This window comes from Lactuca virosa, chromosome 7 (genome assembly GCF_052849685.1).
Source record: "Lactuca virosa cultivar CGN04683 chromosome 7, Lactuca_virosa_CGN04683_v6, whole genome shotgun sequence".
NCBI classification, from domain to species: Eukaryota; Viridiplantae; Streptophyta; class Magnoliopsida; order Asterales; family Asteraceae; genus Lactuca; species Lactuca virosa.
Window position 1 is genome coordinate 183,985,623 of NC_136432.1, and position 20,453 is coordinate 184,006,075.

The 20,453-nt window shown below is 35.1% G+C and overlaps 2 protein-coding genes across 2 annotated transcripts; both read right to left on the bottom strand.

The window, feature by feature from the left end:
* Positions 1-7,904: 7,904 nt before the first annotated feature.
* LOC145123843 (heavy metal-associated isoprenylated plant protein 46-like) lies at positions 7,905-8,861 on the bottom strand. The gene is made up of 3 exons (XM_079059049.1): positions 8,713-8,861; positions 8,544-8,622; positions 7,905-8,342 (listed from the first exon to the last, which is right to left on the bottom strand). Exons 1-3 carry the CDS (start codon positions 8,719-8,721, stop codon positions 8,086-8,088), a joined length of 345 nt encoding a protein of 114 aa, XP_078915175.1. The 5' UTR covers positions 8,722-8,861; the 3' UTR covers positions 7,905-8,085.
* A 1,047-nt stretch (positions 8,862-9,908) lies between these two features.
* LOC145125560 (heavy metal-associated isoprenylated plant protein 16-like) lies at positions 9,909-10,886 on the bottom strand. The gene is made up of 3 exons (XM_079061008.1): positions 10,774-10,886; positions 10,608-10,686; positions 9,909-10,383 (listed from the first exon to the last, which is right to left on the bottom strand). Exons 1-3 carry the CDS (start codon positions 10,780-10,782, stop codon positions 10,142-10,144), a joined length of 330 nt encoding a protein of 109 aa, XP_078917134.1. The 5' UTR covers positions 10,783-10,886; the 3' UTR covers positions 9,909-10,141.
* Positions 10,887-20,453: the final 9,567 nt, after the last annotated feature.

Consider the following 20,453-nt stretch of genomic DNA (forward strand, 5'->3'; position numbering starts at 1 on the left):
ATGGAAACTGTTTTGACTCTTTTGGCCCTTAAGAAACCGTGACTTGACAATTTTTAACCTAAGTTTTGTATTTTTGACAATTTAAGCCCAAAAATGGGTTTTATGTTGGAAATATGTTCATCATAATCTTATAAGTTATTATTCTTGACTTGTATAGTGTAAAATAACTTAGATCATGTTTGTTTCTTTTCTCATGTCATAGATCTCGAGTATCACCCCTTTTTAGTTACATGTTCATCATAAAAACACATAAAAACACACATACATGCATAAAATCACACATAGCATACACATACACATAGATCTACACATTTTCTTGTATTCTCCCCCATAAAACACATAAAAACCGAAAATAGAGGGGTATGAAGCTCACCTTGAGTTGTGGTTTCGGTTTTGAAGGAAGAGATGAAGTAAGTTTCGATCCTAGCAAGTGTTCTTGGAAGATTTTTGGCTTAGATGTGTTCTAAGAGACAAGATCACAAATTTTGTATGAGATAAGGGAGATTGTTGATGAAATGAAGAAGATATGTTATGAATCAAAGAAATAACTTACCAAGGATGTGAATTACTTGATGAAAATCCTTAGACTTCAAGCCAAATTTTCGAGATCTTCAAAGAAGAAGGGGATGATCTTGAGAGTGATTTAGAGAGAATTTTTGGTGAGGTGTGTGTGTGTTTGTGTTGTTTCGGCCAAGAGAAAAAGAGAGAGGAGAGAAGAGAGAGTAGATGAAGTGATGGTTGTATGGAAGCATGGGATTTTTGCATGGAAATCCATGGTATAATAATGAGGTGGCACATGAAGTCAACTCCTCCCTTTCCTTTGTGTAGTTGGGCCGAGAAGAGGAGAAAGGAGAAAGGAAATTGAGCCTTGAATGCTTAATCCCATATTATGACTTAATTTGATCATCTTTGGCCCAAAATAAATCAAGGAATGATTTTTTTTATGATCCATTAGGGCTAATTAGATTTGTTGTGAACCAATAAGGCTCATTAAAGTTAACTTAGTTTATTTTAGGCTTATAAGGCCCAAAATATTAAGTTTCATGTATATGGGTCCAATTAGGGCCCATTTGAGAGTTCTATGTTCAAAATAGTTAAATTGGAAGCTTATTGGTCCATTAGGCCCAATAAAGAAATCCTAGTCCAAAAAAGACTTTAACCGGGATTTCAAGGGTTTCCAATTCTTTGTTGACTATTTGTAGTGTTTGAATGGAGTATTTGATGAAGTTTTGTTGTTATTGAATAAGCATCATACATGCTTTCTCATTGTTGGTTCATAAATGACGTAATTGTTGTAGTTACAAAGCATCAAAATTCTTAGTTGTGACATGGACTACTGGTTGGGCTTGCCTTGATGGGCTTGCCATAATGGGCCTTGGTTGATGAATTGGGCCTTAGTGGGCCTAATATAGTAGGCCAGTATTGGGGCCCAATGGGCTTGGACTTTGGGCCATCGGAAAATCATTGGTTCAGAAAAGTAATTGGCCATTGGGGAAAGGCCCACGTAAGGGTTTGGGCCAAATTTGGAAAATTGGGCCATTGATGGATATTTATGAATTTAATAGTTTTGGGTCTTGGTTGTGAATCTTGTTAGGCCAGGGGTGAAACGGTCATTTTACCCCAAGTAAGGACTATTGGTTTTTGACTAAGTGTTATTTCGGTACCGATAGCTCGGGGAGCCAAAGGATCAGCAGTTCGAGGAATTTCCACTTAGCAGCCAGAGGATTATCCGCGGGATTTCCGCAGTGCGAGGTGAGTTTCCTCTTGTTTGTATGGGTCTATGGCCAAAGTGCCGACCCATTTAGTTTATGCATGATAGGAAGACCCGGGGGTTAGCCCTTGGTCTCAGCTATGTTATATGTTCCGAATTACGATCCGATGCAAGGGTAAGCCTGGGGAATGTTTATATGCTTCTGGACTTTGGTCCGATGTCGGGCAGGGCCCGAGGAAGGTTTACCTGTATGTTATTCCGGACTAAGGTCCGATGCAGGGGCAAGCCCGAGGAATGTTTGCATGATAGATTATACTTGTTGTCTGTGTGATACTTATATGTGTCTGGTAGGGAGGTGAGTGTGGACGAGGTCCCGTATCTCATCACTAGCTGAGAATGGACGGGGTTCCATGACTCATCAGTAGCAGGACAGGGGAGGGGCGGGGCCCATGTTCGGCGAGGCCTTAGGACAGGAAATACATTTAGAGTATGTTTTCTTTATGTGCTAGTATGAGTATATGATATTGTTGTATGTGTATAGCGGGCGGGGCCCAGAGACAGGCGGGGCATAAGAGAAACAAATTTGTATACCGAGCGGGGCTCGATGCCAGGCGAGGCCTGATGCCGGGCGGGGCCCGATGTCGGGCGGGGCCCGATGCCAGGCGAGGCCCGATGCCAGGCGAGGCCTGATGCCAGGCGAGACCTGATGCCGGGCGGGGCCCGATGTCAGGTGGGGCCCGATGTAGCGGGCGGGGGCCCAATATATGTGCTTATGTGTATGGTATGTGGTAGGTTGGGGAACTCACTAAGCTTCGTGCTTACGGTTTTCAGTTTTGATTTCAGGTACTTTCAGTTGCAAAGAGAAGAGCTCGGGATGACTGCATTGCACACACCAAGATGTTTTAGCTTGGGATGTTTTACACTGATATAATGAACATGTGTTTTGATATGATATTCTGATTTGATACGATAACTTATTGTTTTGGATGAAATGATTTTGATAACTATGGTTTTAATTATTGGTTTTAAAATGAAATTTTTGGACCGTATTTTGGGATGTTTCATTAAGCCCTTGGTTTGTGTTTTGTAGTTAAAGGATAAAATGGGAAAAGTGATGTTTTAAACTTCTTTCATGAATTAAGAATTTTATTTCGATATGTATTAAGTAAAAAGTAACTAGATAAGTTTGTGGGGCTCGTCAATACCTTTTCGTGGATATAAAGATCGCCGAAAACGGAGTTGAAACAAAGAAGTTATGGCTGTTTGAAGCTGTAATGGATTTGGGTGAAAAACCGTCGCCAGAAAGTGTGGATCAGAGCCTACGACGTGGCAGTCTGTCAGACTCAAGCCAATGATTTTAGTGTTTTCAACGTATTTAAGCACAAGGTTCTGACTTTTTGGCCATTTTATCAGCCTCCATCACCTCTAGGACCCCATGGGAGAAACCATAGCCTCCACCTTCAAAATTTGAGATTCTCCTCTCTCTTCTCTTCTCTTTTGGATGCTTTTTAAATTATATTGATGAAGTTTAAAGATCAAGAAGGTTCTTTTGGTTGTAAGGATTGATGCTTCAAGTTTGGATACTTCAAAGACACTACATTTCTGGACTATTGTAAGTATAAAGTTTTAATCTTGTTATCTAGTTCTTTAGATCTTGTCATTTGGGTTTCTTTTGGCAATTTTGGTCCATTTTATGGGTGATCTTGGAGTTTAGTGGACTCCAACATCTTTTGATTAGTTTAGAATGCTTCATTGACCTCATGGACTAGGAAAGTTATGATCTTTTGCCTTCCCTTTTAGCCATGCAAGTTATCTTGGTCCTTTAGGTCATTTTTATGTATTAAAGTTTAGATCTTGAAAGCTTGAGATATTTTTATGGATGAATTTAAAAACATTATCCATCTAAGCATCTTGTTGATTCATATATGAAAGTGGGAGACTTGCACTTAATGTCTACATCTTGGTGATTTTGGACCTTCCTAACGGATAAAGTTAGAAACTTTCAATGTTTTAAAAACTGGTTTGAATCGGTCGGTCAAACCGGTTGGACCGGGAACCGGAGAATGGAGCGGTTCAACTAGCACCGGTTTTATGTTTATTTCTGAAGTGGAATGAACCGGCCGGGTTTTACAAAAATCCGGTTGAACTGGTTGAATTAAACTGGTTGAACCGGTTAAATTAAATAAAAACACATTGAAATTAATCATTTTCGTAAAAAACTTTTTTCCACATTTACTTAGATTTCTTTGAATAAAAAAACATAGTAAAGGTTATAAATATTTAATGCGTTTGTATTTATCTAAAACAATACTTTGTTTCTGTAATATACTTTATTTTATTTTGATGTACGCGGATTGATGTAAAACTTACGGTTATATGTTTTTAATGCATTTGGATTGATCTTCAACATGTATTTATGTGTATTTTTAATGTTTAAACTTTTAGATGTCTATGTGTGTATAAAAATAAAAAAAAAAATTGAAAATTATAGAAACCGGTTGATCTGACGGTCAAAACGGTTGAACCAGGAACCGGTTCAACTAAAAAACCAGTTTTTAAAACATTGGAAACTTTATCCATTAAGACCTTAGAAAGGATCAGATATGAGTTTTGGAGCTCTTGAAATCGGAAGAAAACAGATTAAGCTCGTTTGATCTGTTCAGACCAATCCCCACGACGTGGCCTTAGGCTGCCACGGCGTGGCGACTGGGGTATCATCGACTGTTTTGGCATTATGTGTCCACGACGTGGCCAAGGAAGGCAACAATGTAGAGGAATGTTGTTGGCAATTTTTACCTTGGCTTTGATAGTTGACTTTTTGACCGGTTTGACTTTTGGTCAAACTTTGGTAGAGTTAAGTTTTTGATTTAGGGCTGGTCTCGATTTGGTTTTAGGAAGCTTGGGTTCACTGTTTTGATGTTGATGTAGTTGTTAGGATTCTGTTGAGTAGTTCAGGTGAGTCTTCTAATTGTACTTGTGGGTTGAAGGCACCAATGTCGGCCCACTGGATTGTGTTATGTAGAATGCTAGTTATCTTTGTTATAGTTCCTTGGAAGACCCCGGGGGTAGCTCGTGGAACTTGTGTGAAAGATCTTGGGGGTAGCACATGGAAATTGCATGAAATACCATGGGGGTAGCCGATGACACTTGGATGTCAGACAACAGGGGTGGCCCATGGCTTTTTAAGGAAAGACCATGGGGTAGCCCATAGCATCTGGTTGTAAGACCCTGGGGTAGCCCATATCATTTCAGGGAAAAGACCTTGGGGGTAACCCATGTCACTTGTATGTATGGTATGTGGTATTTTAGGGAACCCACTAAGCATTGTGCTTACGATTTTGTGGTTTAAACATTTTTAGGTACTTCCAAATTCAAAAGGAAGAGCCCGACTTGATCGCACTGCATCCCCCAAAGATTTATTCCGCGATTGTTTATGGTTTTACTTTGATGTTTTGAGAATACTTTTACTCTCATCGTCTTTCGGGATAATGAATGAATGGTTTTGACTTATTTAAAATGAAAATTTTACTTGATATTTTTGGAACGTTACAATATACCTGCATTGGAGTGAAGATGTGAAGTAGCCCCGGTGTCCATTACCTATCTGTCATTTTATGGATCATTGAGAGACATAGAATTGAACATTTCTGGAAAGGAAGTTGGCTGGTTTACACCTAAAGAATTTTGCTGAAACCATGCCTGATGTGGAAGAGTGTTGTTGGTTTGATATGTTGTGTACGCCTGATGGGTTGGAGGGAGTTGTTGGGATGAAGCTTGAAGATTGGGTTGTTGTTGTTGCTGCACTTGATTATTGGCCCACAAAGGCTGTTGAGTGACGAAATTGTGCTGCTAAAAAGGTTTTGGCAGCAAGCCTTGTCTTGTTTACAGTGGGTACCATCCGAACCCCCAACCATGAGGATCCTGTAGAGTTTTCCCTGTCAAATTAGACCAACGACCACCACCACGACTGTTGCGACCTCTCACCCTGCTGCCGTTTCAACCACCACAGTGATTAAATCCTCCACGAGTAGTATTTTGGAATAAGTTTTGTTGTTTAGTGACCAAGACAGTAGGCGGTGAAGGAGTGGCTGTTGAAGTAGGCGAGGAATCAAGCTGTTTGATCCAGTGTTCTTGAGCCATAAGAATGGACCGAGTGTCCAAAAAACTCGGAAGGGGCTTGATGTGGCGTTTGATAGTAGCAACACTCTAAAACTTTGGGTTTAACCCATTGATAACATATATATAACACGATTCTTTTCGGGTACAAGAGAGTCGATATTATCAAGCATATCAACAATAGACTTGAGACGAGTACAATATGAAGAAACATTAAAGTCACCTTGAGTAATCGTGCAGAGCACTTTATCGAGTTGGATGAATTTCATGTCTTTGTTAATATGAAACATGTCTTCAAGGTCTTGCCACATGTCTGAGTAGAGCATTGTGTCTTGAGCACTATTTTGAAAATAGTATCGGACCGTCCGGTTGAACCGGGAATAGGCCAGGTTTCCGATTCGCTGAAATCTTGATTTTCCGACCAACTATACCCAGACCAGTTGTTACAAAATAGTTTCCATCAAAAGAAACGGAACAAACATCACCATCTCTTGCATCAGATTCACCTTCTTAGTTATTTCTATGTATCTCTTTATGAATACGAAGAAGAAAGATGTATGTGGACACAAAGAAGAAGAAAAGTTGCACAAAAATAAAATAGAAATATGGTGAGGAAAAAGTGACAACTATTTTTTTTTTTAACAAAACGCTAAACATAGTTTTCATTATATATGATCATATATACATAATTTGTCCCCCAACTTTAGTCATTGTTTTTATTTATCACATACTTGTTATCTTTTACTAACATAAGCTATTTTTTTGTATTTTATATAATTAAAATTAATAATAACTTGACTAAAAAATGATCTGGTTTTTCCGGTTATTTGAGACTGGTCGGACCAGTTGAACCATCAAGCCAGTTGGATGGTCAGTTCGGTCTCCGGTCCGGTTTTCAAAACCTTGGTCTTGAGGACCATCTGAAGTAATGATTTAGATATAGTACAAAACATCGAAATTTGTATAATAAAATCAATCCTCTCCCTTTCGTCTATGACAACAATAGCTTTTTCAGTTGGGGCATTTAGATGATCAGTCACTCCAAAACCGGTGCAGTGAGTCTGAAAAAGTTTTCTCCATGCATCATAGTTAAGTTTTTCTAGATCAAGAATGATATGTATTGAGGCTTTGATATTAGATATGCCATAAGGTTTCTCCCAAGTGACACTGGGATTGGGTGTTGATGATTGCACCATGGTTCAATAAACGAGAAGAGAGAAGAAGAGAAGAAGAGAAGAGAGATCAACAAAAGTCAGAATATGAGAAGGGTTTTGCGCCAGAAAGGAAGAAGCGGCGTCAAGGGTGAGAAAAATCAGGACTGCTCTGACATCATGTAAACTTTATTATTTCCCATGAAAATAACCCTTCTCATTAAATCACTATATATAACATATTACAAAGACATGGGTCGATTACAAAGAATACGGGCCTAACAAACTACAATATAACAAATATTCATTAACAATTAAAGGTGCGATTATGTTGTTTAATTAACACATCATCTTTCTACACACACAATTCTATCAATTTTTTCTTACAACGCATTGAACTCTACAAAATTCAATAGAATATTACAAAAGCTAATTTGTGGTATTTATTTAAAAAATAGGAAATTTTCATATTCCCATTGAAAAGTTCAATGGTCATAAAACTCCAAATCTATTAATTAACAATGCATCACCTCATAATGATTGAGTTACATCTATTGAATAACAATTAGACTTGTGACTTCATTTAACTCAACCATTAATAAATTCGCCAATGTGGATGCTCGGCCATTAATAAATTCGCCAATGTGGATGCACTTAGATGCGGTGACAACTAAACAATGTTTTTTTTTCTATTATCATACAATGACGACTCTCATTCGACCATTGATTATGAAAATCTGCAAAGAATACGAATGATTAAGGCCTAAGTCGTACTCACATAAATCCATCCATATGATCCACAATAGATTAAAAATGACAAGTTGTATAAAACTATATCATTTGTGATATTGAATTTGTGCGCAAAGAAAATATATGAAGATAAAAAATTTACAAAACTCCTTTTCGAAGGAAGAATAATAAGATGGTTAATAAACTAACATATATTACGTAATTCCCATATATCACGATCACAATACATGTACAAAGGGTCTCTTATTTTATACAACGCGAAATTCCCCTCTAAAAAAATTGAATGGGATGAAATGAAACTAATAAAGCATCAATATAAAACTAATTTCTTTAGACTCTGTTTCTGTGGATGACATCTCAAATCTCATAGGCATAGTAGGGCATCCCGTAGTTGCTGTAGCAGTATTGGTACGGATTAACATTTAGTGACGCCACCGCGGGATTTGATTCTTTTGCGGCGGCTGGTTTCTTCTCCTCCACCGGACCAACACTCAGTAGCTCTGTGTATCCTACACCTTTCCTTAGCAAGGTCGTCAGTTCAACTGAGTCAACGTCTTCCCCGGTTACAGCGATTTGGGTTTTATCTGAACCAACGAAAGATGCCGATTCCACACCTGTTCATCAATTTTCAGATCATGATTTAGTCAAGTAATTCAATCAGTTCCAATTGAGGTTAACAATAATCAGGTATAAAACACACAATTCCAATTGACATTAACATTTAGGTTACGAAATTGAAATTAAGCGATTTCTCTGGAACGGAGAATCCAGTGAAAGTTGGGAAGATGAAAATCAATCACGAAACATGATCTTACCGGAGAGACTAACGGCGATTTTCAGAGCCTTACGAATTTTCTTCTCGGTGTTCATTGTCACCTTCACCACAATCTTTTGCTGCAAAAGCAATCATTTACACAAATTGAGATTAACTGATTCGAAAATATGCAAAACAGAATTGAATTGAATGACTAAAAAGCTATGTACCTTTGCCATTTCTGTGAACTAGATGATGATTTGCGTAATGAGTATCTGTTTTGGATCTAGTAAATCGGAGAATAAAAGGATTTAGAGGAGATGTGTGGAGAGTGAAAGTTCTGTGAGCGGTTTTATAGAGTGTTCGTGGAATTCACAGAGGAGGAAGACGACAAGGTCAACGCCGTGGGAAGGAAGCTTCGCATTATTTTATTTTACAAATAATTTGATAACTTTCTGGATCTCTGTCACCAACTTCTGGGATTGTAAGGGCTGAAGACACGTCAGGTTGTAGAGCATATCTCATAATTTCATTATTTCATATGAATGCCTCTTCCTTTTTCAAACTTTTGTTTACATGCCTTTTATTTACATAAAGGTTTCAAATTACCCTTTTTGATTTTTTACACGATTATTATTCAAATATAATAGTCATAATCACATAAAAGCTTTTAAATTTCGTATAAATGTTTTTTTTTTTTTTTTTGGTTTAATAAACTGAAACTTCATGAAAATAATTCAAAATTTACATTTTTATGTATTTTTGATTCATTAAACCCATAAATTTAACAAAAGTGTTCCATTTTAGCTTTCTTTTTTCTGATTATTAAAGACAATAAGTACTTTACGTGATTAGCCCAGTATAATAAGAGTGACATACAAATGAATAAAGGTAACAAAAGGGTTAGACATAGAGATTTTCCTTACATGTGAATTTCATTGTTATATTATTATTTATTAACGAAAATAATAATTAATAACACGACAACTCAGTATGCATAGAAACATAACAACTAATAGACTAATAGACTAATACGAAACAAGAATAAATTAAAAACATTTTTGGTCTTAAGCAAATTAATATTGTGGGCCACACAAACCATATTTACGAAAATGTTTCTAGTATCCGATATTGACTTACCGGGTCCAAGGTTTAAATCATGTCATGGATGATATTTAGAATCATATTGTGATTTTTTTTTAAAGTAAACCATATTTTAGATTGTTTAACAATATAAAAAATCGTTGTATACCTTAAAATTAAATTTCGTGCAACTTTCGACCATTCGACCGTTTTGGTTTCAACTAAAAAATTGATTTGACATAATAAGATGTAACACAACACGGAAAAGTCTGTTTTACTCAATATCTTATTATTCTATTATATATCTTTATCCTAGACACTCTACCATCAAATAAATCAAGCATAAACTTGTAAGTAAATTTATTAATACAGCAAAACATGAAACAAGAAATAGGAATAAATTTAAGTAATATAAATCCTCACCAAATGACCAAATCTGTCACATACGAAGTATTAAAAATCCCATATTCGCAAGCAGAATTCCTCAATAAAAGAAAGAGAAACGAGATGAAATGAAGCTAATTCAGAAGACTTTGAGAGCAACGATTCGTTTCAACTGATAAAATCTCACTTCTCTCATACATAGTATGGCATGTAATAGCTATTACAGCAATACTGGTAAGGATGAAACTGAAATGTGACCTCGTTGGGCTTGGATTCTTTGTCTTCTTTCTTCTCCTCCACAGGACCAACACTCACTAGTTCTGTATGTCCAACTCCTTTCCTTAGCAAAATCGTCAGTTTGACCGAGTCAATACCTTCTCCAATCACCGCTATTTGGTCTTTATCTGAGCCGATGAACGACGCTGAATCAACCCCTGTTTATCAGTTTTCAGACCATGATTCAGTTTAAATTCAACGAATCAAAGCAGAGTAATCCAGTTTCTATCTATTTTGAATCAGGAATCGATATTCCTCCTATTTAAATTAACATTTAAGTTACGAAAGTGAAATTCGTCAATGATTTTCTGTCGACTTGAAAAATGTTAGTAGAAGTAGAAAAGGAAAGTCATGAGAGAGAAATTATGACAGATGATCTTACCGGAGACACCAACGGCGATCTTCAGAGCCTTACGAATTTGCTTTTCACAGCAAATGGATACCTTCACAACGATCTTTTGCTGCAAAAACAACCATTTACAAGTATTTTCAACTTATTCAAATACATGCAAAACATAATCGAATTGAATGAATTAATAGATCCGTACCTTCGACATTTCAGTGAATTCGATGGTGATTTGAAGTGTGTATGTGTTTTTCCTTGCCTCTCTAGCTCCCACTTTATCTTTTGAAAGACAAGACAAGACGAATAGAAGGTAATTGAAGTGTCGGATATATATAGAGTCGTCCATGGAGTTCAGAGGTAATTACGTGAAGACGATGACAGGCAATTACGTGAAGACGATGACGTCAGCGCAATGGGAAAATGAAGTTTTACTTTAATATCCAATAACAAAATATTTAGTTTATAGAAATTAAAATATTTAAATTAATTACTAATTTTCATATTTATATATATTAAAGTATAATGTCAGTTAGATTTAAACTAAATATTGTGTTATTATATGCATAAATGTGGGCCAATCAAAATTTAAAATAAAAATAAATAATTAAATAAATAAATAAGGGTAAATAGGTAATTTGATAATTAGTTTCCACAAATAATAGCCTATAATTATGGTAACCATTGACTTAGCTACCTAGGTATTTTCATCCCTTTTAGTTAGTAATTTAGTTTAAAACCCTACAATCAACCTCGTCTCCAGTCTATAAACAACCGATCCTTAGCTGTAGACCCAACACAATCAATTGTTGTAAAGAAACGACGTCTCCGGCATCAAGCTGACTTTCATAATCAAGCAGCTCTCGGCTGCTTCTCTCCCAGTTCCGGCATAGTGTGTGAAGGGAAGACGCTGACTGTAAGGGAAACGAAGGAACATGGAATGTCGACGGAGCTTCTGTGATAGTTTAGAAATCGCGAGGAGGTGCGGAAGGAAGAAGTAGACCTGGCAATTCGGGTATTCGTGTCATGAAAACGTGTCAGCCACGAATTTGACACGATACGATTACACGATGAGAAATAAGCTTTATATCAATTTTTAAGATGTATTCGTGTCGTGTATTCGTGTCGTGTGGTGTCTCTCACAGATTCGTGTCTTCGTGTTTGAAATTGCCAGGTCTAGGAAGAAGCACCGGGACAACACCGATCCACGAGGCGTTCGATTGTTATCTTTGACAGGAAGAAGAAAGGTTCGTCTCTAGCCGGAAGACACATAAAGCGAAACCGATTTTATTCATAAGCAAAAATTGGAACTGTTCATCAAAATTGAAATCGGAATATCATACTTCAAAGTCGGAATTGATTGGAATTGAATGTCACAATCTCGCAATCGATTGGGGCTGTTCATGAGATTGCAATCGGATTTGAAGCCTCTATGTTGAAATCGAATGAGAAAGGTGGGTCGAAATCTAAGCTATGCTGTGTAAACCTTACACCCTAAACCTAAATCATGAAATGTTTTACTTCTATATGAGATTAATTATAGCGGGGTTTTAATTTTTCAGTGAGCAGCTTGATACATGGAATATATTAGCAAAGGCAAGAAATGAAGGACGCCTATTTGCCAATATCAGATGGCCTAGAGACCCCGACATTGTATGTTGATTTTGACCTTTATATAGTTTTATAAAAAAGTTCAATTTCATTGACAACATAATTTAACCTCTTCTTACAGAACGAGCAGATGAAGCGGTTGCACTTACTTTTAAAAATGAAGGATTCTGCTGCTAATGTCCCCAAGAATCTTGAAGCAAGAAGAAGATTCAGGTTGCACATCCAAGTTCAATTTAAATAATTAGTAATTTTCTTACTATATCTATAGAAATCAAAGAAATTTTGGATGTGTTCAGGTTTATTGTCTAATTCTTTCAAGGTGTAATCTTTTTGGTGAATTGGGAATTTGTTATTATTGTCTAATTTTTACAGGAAATTGAAAGTTGTTTTGATGCACACCAAGTGTTCGCTAAAATGCTTCAACTGAATGATATTTCTTCGTTTATAGTATTCTATCAGAAAAGAATGTTTTTTATGATAATCATGAACATTTCTTCGTTTATAGTATTCTATCAATTCTATTGGATTGGAATCAAGAATTCCAATTCTGTTGGAATGGAATGACGAATTCCAATTCTGTTGGAATCACAGAATTTGATGCTTGAAGAACGGACCACAAAATTGAAACGGACCACATTATTCTTTTAGAATGTATTAGTCGTTGTTAGATTTTGATGTAATTATTAACAATTGTTACCCGTATTCTATAAGAAATAATGTATTTGTTGTTTTTATTCTTCAATTGATTGTTCAAGAATTTGTTATTCTATTAGAAGTTTTTTAAATTCATGATAAAGAAATAGGTTTAATAATATTTTTATTATTTATGGTTCAAGAATATTTTTATTTTTGAATATACTCATAAACATATTCTGTCAGAATGTCCGAATTAAAAGAATTATAATTTGTAAAATCGGATTTTTAAAATTAATAGAATCTATGATCCCTTAAAAAATGCAATTTTCCTTTATTAAATCTATATTAATTGACTAAATTACCCTTGTAATTAATTAAGATGATTTTTTCAATTATATTTAATTCAATAATATATATTAATCATTTTCTTAAAATAAGTAAATTTGATTGGCCCACATTTATGAATACAATAACACAATAATTACTTTAAACAAAATAACCTAAGCATATATATATATATATATATATATATATATATATATATATATATATATATAATGAGATTCAATACAGAATCATAATTAACAAGAAACCAATGAACCAATCGTGAGCGTCGGAAATAATAATGATCAACGGCTAAGGAAATAGATGTACACTTTTATATTTGACGCACACACACCAGATTATACCAAAAAATTCATCTCCTTACCAAAAAACTCACCTTTTTTTTCGTTTAAAATTTTTTTAGGCTACATTTTTTATCAAAAAAAAAAAAAAACCGAATATACCGTTGTTCTCGATTTTTCGTCCTCTTTCCATAGAGATCTATGTTGATATATAAAAAATGATTTTTTTCCGAAAAAAACCCACTTCATTTTGTTAGGTTTTTCAATATTTAAGTATATTTTTATAAAAAAAAACTAATTATACCAAAAATATTAATTTTTTGTACTCTATTAATAAACATCAACACCAACTTAAAAAAAACCTCGAACAGTGTAGATTCACACTGTGAATCTAAACTGTAAATATTTCAATTTTCAACATTCATAATGTGAAAAATCTCGATCAGTTCAGATTCACATTGTGAATCTGACTTACTATTATGCACACTGTGAATCTGAGAATGTTCAAAAGAAAAAAACCTCGATCAGTGTAGATTCACACTGTGAATCTAAACTGTAAATATTTCAATTTTTAACATTCACAATGTGAAAAAGCCCGATCAGTTTAGATTCACACTGTGAATCTGACTTACTATTATGCACACTGTGAATCTGAGAAGGTTCACAATGTGAATCTGAACAGGTTTACAATATGAATATGAATAGGTTCACAATGTGAATCTGAACTGAAATATCGTTTTTTTACATGAATATAAATCTATGTTTAAAAAGTACAAAAAAAAAAAGATGAATTTTGATATATTTATTCATTTTTTCAATAAAAAATAAACCTTAACTTTTCAACAAAGAAACTTAAGTGAGTTTTTTTTGAAAAAAAAAAGTTCAATTTTTATATATCATCATGGATCTCTTTGGAAAGATGATGAAAAATCGTCAACAACGGTATACTCGGTTTTTTTCTTCGATAAAAAACATGGCCTAAAAAAATTTTAAACGAAAAAAATGAAGTGAGTTTGTTATAATCTGGTGCATGTGCGTCTATTGTAAAAGTCTACAACCCTTTCTTTTGACGTTGATCGTTTTAAATTTCGACGCTTTGGATTGGTTCCTTGGTTCCTTGATTAATAATGGTTCTCTATTGAACTTTTCCATATATATATATATATATATATATATATATATATATATATATATATATATATATATATATATATATATATATATATATATATATACTAGGTTAAAACCCGTGTGATACACGAATTAAAAAATTAAAATAGCAAAACTAATACATAATAAGTGGTTTGCAATAAGAAAAAAGCAACAATATTTAAATCTATTTGGATGACATGCTATAATTTGGTAATTTTTCAAAATACAATGTTACATAGGAAGCAATAAAAGTGTGATGCTATAATAAATAAATCAACAAAAATACGTTGCCATTTCTTGTCAATTATATAATGTCTTAATGAGGAAAATGATAATAAGAAAAATTATGATTCAATTTGAGTCTTAAGGAAGCCATGACTAAATAACTTGAGAACCTAAAAAGATGCAACAAACTTTAGCAACCAACTCTTAAATACATAGCACCAACCAACACTTTAACAATGAAACTGATTGGGAATTAGGAAGCAATCACCACAATAGCCCCAAAGGCATTGAGCATCAGAAGACATTTGTAATCAAGTATACGACTGACCTGAAGATGAAGTAGTCGTTTCTCATTGTAATCAACTGTACATTAAACGTACCCTTCTAATCCAAAATTATAATAACGGCAAAGATATCAAATTTATATAAATCGTATGTTAGTAAACGATGCATACCTTTAACCACCACCTATATTTTGTAATTGCAAAATTCTTTGTCATGTAAATTTACATAACCAAATGAAATCAAATTGATATAAAATAAAGAAACAATACTTATTTTTTTCTTAAAAAAAAGGTAAAAATATCATTGGGAAACAGAAAGGATGATTTTATTTTCAAAAAAAATTAATGGGATAAATACAATACTTGATCAATATCCTTGGCAACAACAGTCATGGACGGATCTTCATAAGGGCGAGGGGGGCTGTGCCCCCCGCCCCTGTCGAGAATAATATCAAAGATAGGAATTAGGTTAGCAGGAAGATTATAACTTTCAATTCCTATAACACTATCTCTATAGACTTTATCAGCAAGTAATAATATATTTCCTATGTTATCTATATGAAATGATTGGACAATTTGCATAATAAGCAATTTAAAAATAATGTGCGAATTTATAAGGCACGAAAGAATCTGAGGCATCACAATCAAATAAGATGTGAGCAGATCTAAAGTTTACGAGAAAATTACTAGTCACAACATTCGAGTCCTAACTTACTTCCTCTATGGTAATCTAAAATGTACGATATTTAACTTTTAGTTTGCCAAACGATTGTCAAACTCTTCAAACTTATTAATTACTAGCGGTGCTCAAACCTGCACCCGCTCATCATTCTCTATTGGGCTTTCGATCCTAATCTTTGAGTTAAAACTCAATTCTCATTGCAGACTCCTGCTCCATCTTGGTTTATAGACTAAACCCAAGATAAGGTCTTTACTTTTGCTATAACAGCAACTTGAATGGTTTTATTCTAATGACATTTGTATTTATAACACACAAGATACATAACGAACCAAACTCTTGTATTAGAATCAGATCGAATAAATCAAGCTGATGGAATAAAGAAAATGAAAAGAGTTTGATCAACATGTGGATGCTTCGGAATAGAAAGAATAGCACCACGTATCCCTAATTCGTGCTTTCGGACATATACATCTTTTAGCTTTTCGCACCTCCTCCTTTTTAGTTGGAGTACTCTTTGATTGTTGAATGAAAACTTGACTCCCTGTCATTTGACTAGTAAGAGTAGGGCGGAAACATTTCTTGTGGCCAGTAACACCACATAACCAGTCACATCTCTGGCTAATGATTGCTCAATCCTTTAATAAAGATCGTTATATTTCTATCGACTACCTCGACCATTTACTTCTTCAGTATTCCTACTGAAGTTTCGTCACTATACAAGACATGGTTCTCTAAACCAATCGACTCCTTTCGCGGATTTATACTAATCGGACTCGATTCTTTATGACATTAAGATTTGAACGATAATTATCTTCTTAGTAATTACCGAATCGAAGGTAACGACAGACATGAATAAAACGAAATCATTTACTAGCTTCTTGGTAACCTTGTGACCATTCCTGATCCAAGCGTGAGTCATGTGCTTCAAGTAGTATAGGCCTCTACTACTATTCACACCTACTCATACTCGTCCCAAGTATTGTCTCGCAGTTCCCAAGTCACCATTCAAAAGTTTTCACAAAGCAAATTTTCACACCTAAGTGCGTTCAAACAAGTACATACAACAATTTCTCCTAGACTCAACTAGGGTTTTCACATTTCTATCAAACATATATTGGATTACTTATACTTGCCTTCTAAAATTCTTCTCATGCATATGCTCGATTTAATATATCCTAATATTTTTCCATAGGTCGATAGAAATTTTACTTCCATTTCTTCATATAAATTCTTTCTCGGGTAGTGTCTACTCTGCAAGACATACTACACCCAAAATTTCCTCTAGCAATGTAAAGACAAATAGTTTCGAACTACTTACATCATCTTCTAACTCATGCAAACCATCATGCATATTTGTTGGTTTCATTATCCTTTCATGACATCGTCATTCCTGTATCTGAGTAAGTCTTCTTCTCTTGGTTGTATCTTTTAAGTCTACTTCATATGAGTCTATCCTAAGAAGTCTGCATTATAGCTGCATCTCAGCAAGCTCTACTAGCTTCAACTTGATTCTCTGTCATTCTTAATTACAACATTTCTTCTCATATAATAATATGAGTGTATATCTTCTTCAACTAAGTACTCTACCTTACTCTAACAAGTAAGCCACTCAGCCTTTTCACAACCAAATAACCTATTTCACTATCCTAATTTTGTATGTTAAAGTCGGCTTAACACACAATGGAACTTCCATAAGGATGTGATAGAAATCAATCATCACTCAGTATTATTCAATACTAAGTCTGAGCATCCTGTATAGGGTTACTACTCGAACTACATACTACATCACAAGGCCTTGGCCTATTGAGTCTGAAAACTTCATTAGCCTTTCCTTTGATCTTCTTTTAATTCTTCTAAATCTGGTACTACATTAATTTCAATACTGTCGAAGTATTTATCACCATCCTCGGTTCTTCCGACTCTATAAACTATCACTGCTTCAATCTAGACAGCGGTGGAACAACTTCACGGATTTGCACCAACACATTTATCTCACCCAAACGTGTTTCAAACGCACATCTTTCTTCCAAATATGTTATTATATTATCTTACATATTTTAATTGCATAATACCACTTCATAGGTATTAATACACTATTTACGATAACATTCCATATTTATTATTTTACGATATCCTGTGATCGTTTATTTATAAACTTATCGATTGTAACTATCATAAGTGTCTCTATCACTTCGAAAAGTTTCATGTAATTTCTATTACGGAAATTCTTAGAATTTTGAACATAAAATTTTCTAAACCAAGGTCGGCAACAGACCTTAAACTTTCTCATATAATAGCAATATAGGTATAAAACCTAAAGCATGCTATATTTACTTATCATTTAGCACATATTAGAATATAAGGCATATCTCCTCTTAATATTCTAGTGCTTACCCCATTAGGTATTCAACCTAAAATATACCAGATACATATTATATCAGCTTTACTTAACAATTTATGTTTAAGTCTAGAAATTCTCAACATTCCTAGTTCACTTAGAATACTAGGGTTTATCACTACCCAATACCCCACTTAAGTGTTTCCTAGGGTTTGTATCCATATATTTACAATGATTCAGTTCATATATTGAACTTCCAATAGTTTAAGTCTAAATACCAATCCATGGAATTTAGTTCACTTAAACCACTGCTCTGATACCATGATTGAAAGAACCCCTTTCTATACTCTCATATTTCTGAAAGTGCCAAACTTTCATACTTGACATTATAGTTACTCCAAAACATGCTACATGCATATTCATAAAACAATATTTTTACATTGATAAAGTCATTACAAAAGATTGGATACAAACCGACTATGTTTTAAGATTTTACATGACTACCCAGGATATTGTAATTTTATACATACATGAACTGAAGTACAAAAGTATTATTACAAACTATTCTAAGTCTTCCAACTATACTGGGTGCTTATTGCCTGCATTATGTTAAAACATTGGGAGGGGTAAGCGATAACGCTTAGTGAGTTCAATAATAGATACAATATAACGTTATGCCATACATATATACCAATATGGCAGAAGCAATTAGAAGCAAGGAACAACAAAGACATAATGTGATAAGCTTTCCCTAACAATCATTGATTTGATTTAAATATATACCATCATTTAGACATAACAATTTCCATACTTGATAAACATCAATAACGCTTCGGCCCAAATGGCACTGAAGACAAACAGTTTCTGATTAACATTAATGTAGATTTCAGGTTTTCACGCCCTGTCTAACCATATGCCAATGCCATAGAATAGAGTCATTCACTTACTGGGGGACATGCTCTACTTGGCCAGAGGCTACATACCAGTGCCACTATGAATCTGAGTTCGTAAACTGATCACATGGTCAAAGGTATAGCTTTGCTATCATAAATAGCAGAAATAAAAATAACACGGGAAAATACTCAGGAATAACATTCTACCGAAGCCAAAGTGATGCCTATGTCATACACTTCATGGTCAACGGTTCATACAAATACCCAAGTGATGCCTATGACATACACTTCAAGTCAGAGGTACAGCCTTGCTATAAAAATAGCGGATACAACAACTCGAGATGATAACATGGAAAAGCACATAGCACATATAACACATAACATACAATTGTTTCTACATATTAAACTCACCTTGAATTAACCGGGGGTCAAAATAATAATTTGGGCAGCATTTCGACTCTAAATATGACTTTCCTCGTTGAAAACCGGGCCCTGCGAAGGTAGAGCTTCGAAATCGAAAAGATAAAATTTTCGGGCTTCTCGGGAATCTCGGGGCGCGTTTCGGGCTTTGGAATAAGTACCGGGGCTTCGGGGGATGTCGGGATAGTAAAAGTATTGAAAAATGGTGAAAAAGTGTGAAATTTCCAAAGTTAGCCGAGAGGGTTCGCACCCTCCTATTTATAGGAGGCGAAGGTCTTCGGCCGAAGGGAGGAGGGGCAGCTGGCGGCTCGCGAGAGGACTAGATGGCGCGCATGCGAGGGCTCCAGGTGGCTCGCTTCGGACGCAACAGGCGTCTTCGGATGCGAGGAGTCACCGGGTGACTAAGCAGCTTCGGACGACTCATCGCGACACGCGTCGGATCCGGGCGAGGGTGAGTCACGACGTCGGAAACGAGGGGGACACGACATCGGACCAATCAGAAGGTGCCAGCGAGGCTGCGGTCCAATCAGAAATTGCCACGTGGATCAACACTATTCATGCGAAAATTAAATGAAAATGTGCCCAATCTTGTAAAATCCATAACTTTCTCATACGGGCTCCGTTTTTGACGTTCTTTATATGCATGCGTAGAGAAAATTATGCTCTACAACTTTCGTTTAGACTTCGTTGGAAAATTTTGATTTATTTTTATATTATTATTTTTAACAGACCGGGACTGGTAAATCCGTTAAAAATTCATAACTTCTTCATCCGACGTCCGTTTTCGTCAGACTTTTTACCATTGTACTGCTAATGACGAGACCTTCGATTCTCGTTTAGGTTGTGTCGGCTAAAAATCACTCGATCTAAAATTCGAGTCTTTAGCTGTCTACTGCTACGCTAAAACTTGTAAAAAAAATCATAACTTCCTCATACGAAGTCAGATTTTGGCGTTCTTTTTATCGAACTTATCGGTTTAACGAATACTACGACTTTCATTTAGATCACTAAGGCTAAA

Bases quoted from the DNA above. Each gene is read 5' to 3' on its own strand.
- LOC145125560 (XM_079061008.1), bottom strand. The intron at 10,384-10,607 runs GTAAGATCATCT...ACTGATAAACAG, and splicing joins GATCGCCGTTGGTGTCTCCG to GGGTTGATTCAGCGTCGTTC.
- LOC145123843 (XM_079059049.1), bottom strand. The intron at 8,343-8,543 runs GTAAGATCATGT...ATTGATGAACAG, and splicing joins AATCGCCGTTAGTCTCTCCG to GTGTGGAATCGGCATCTTTC.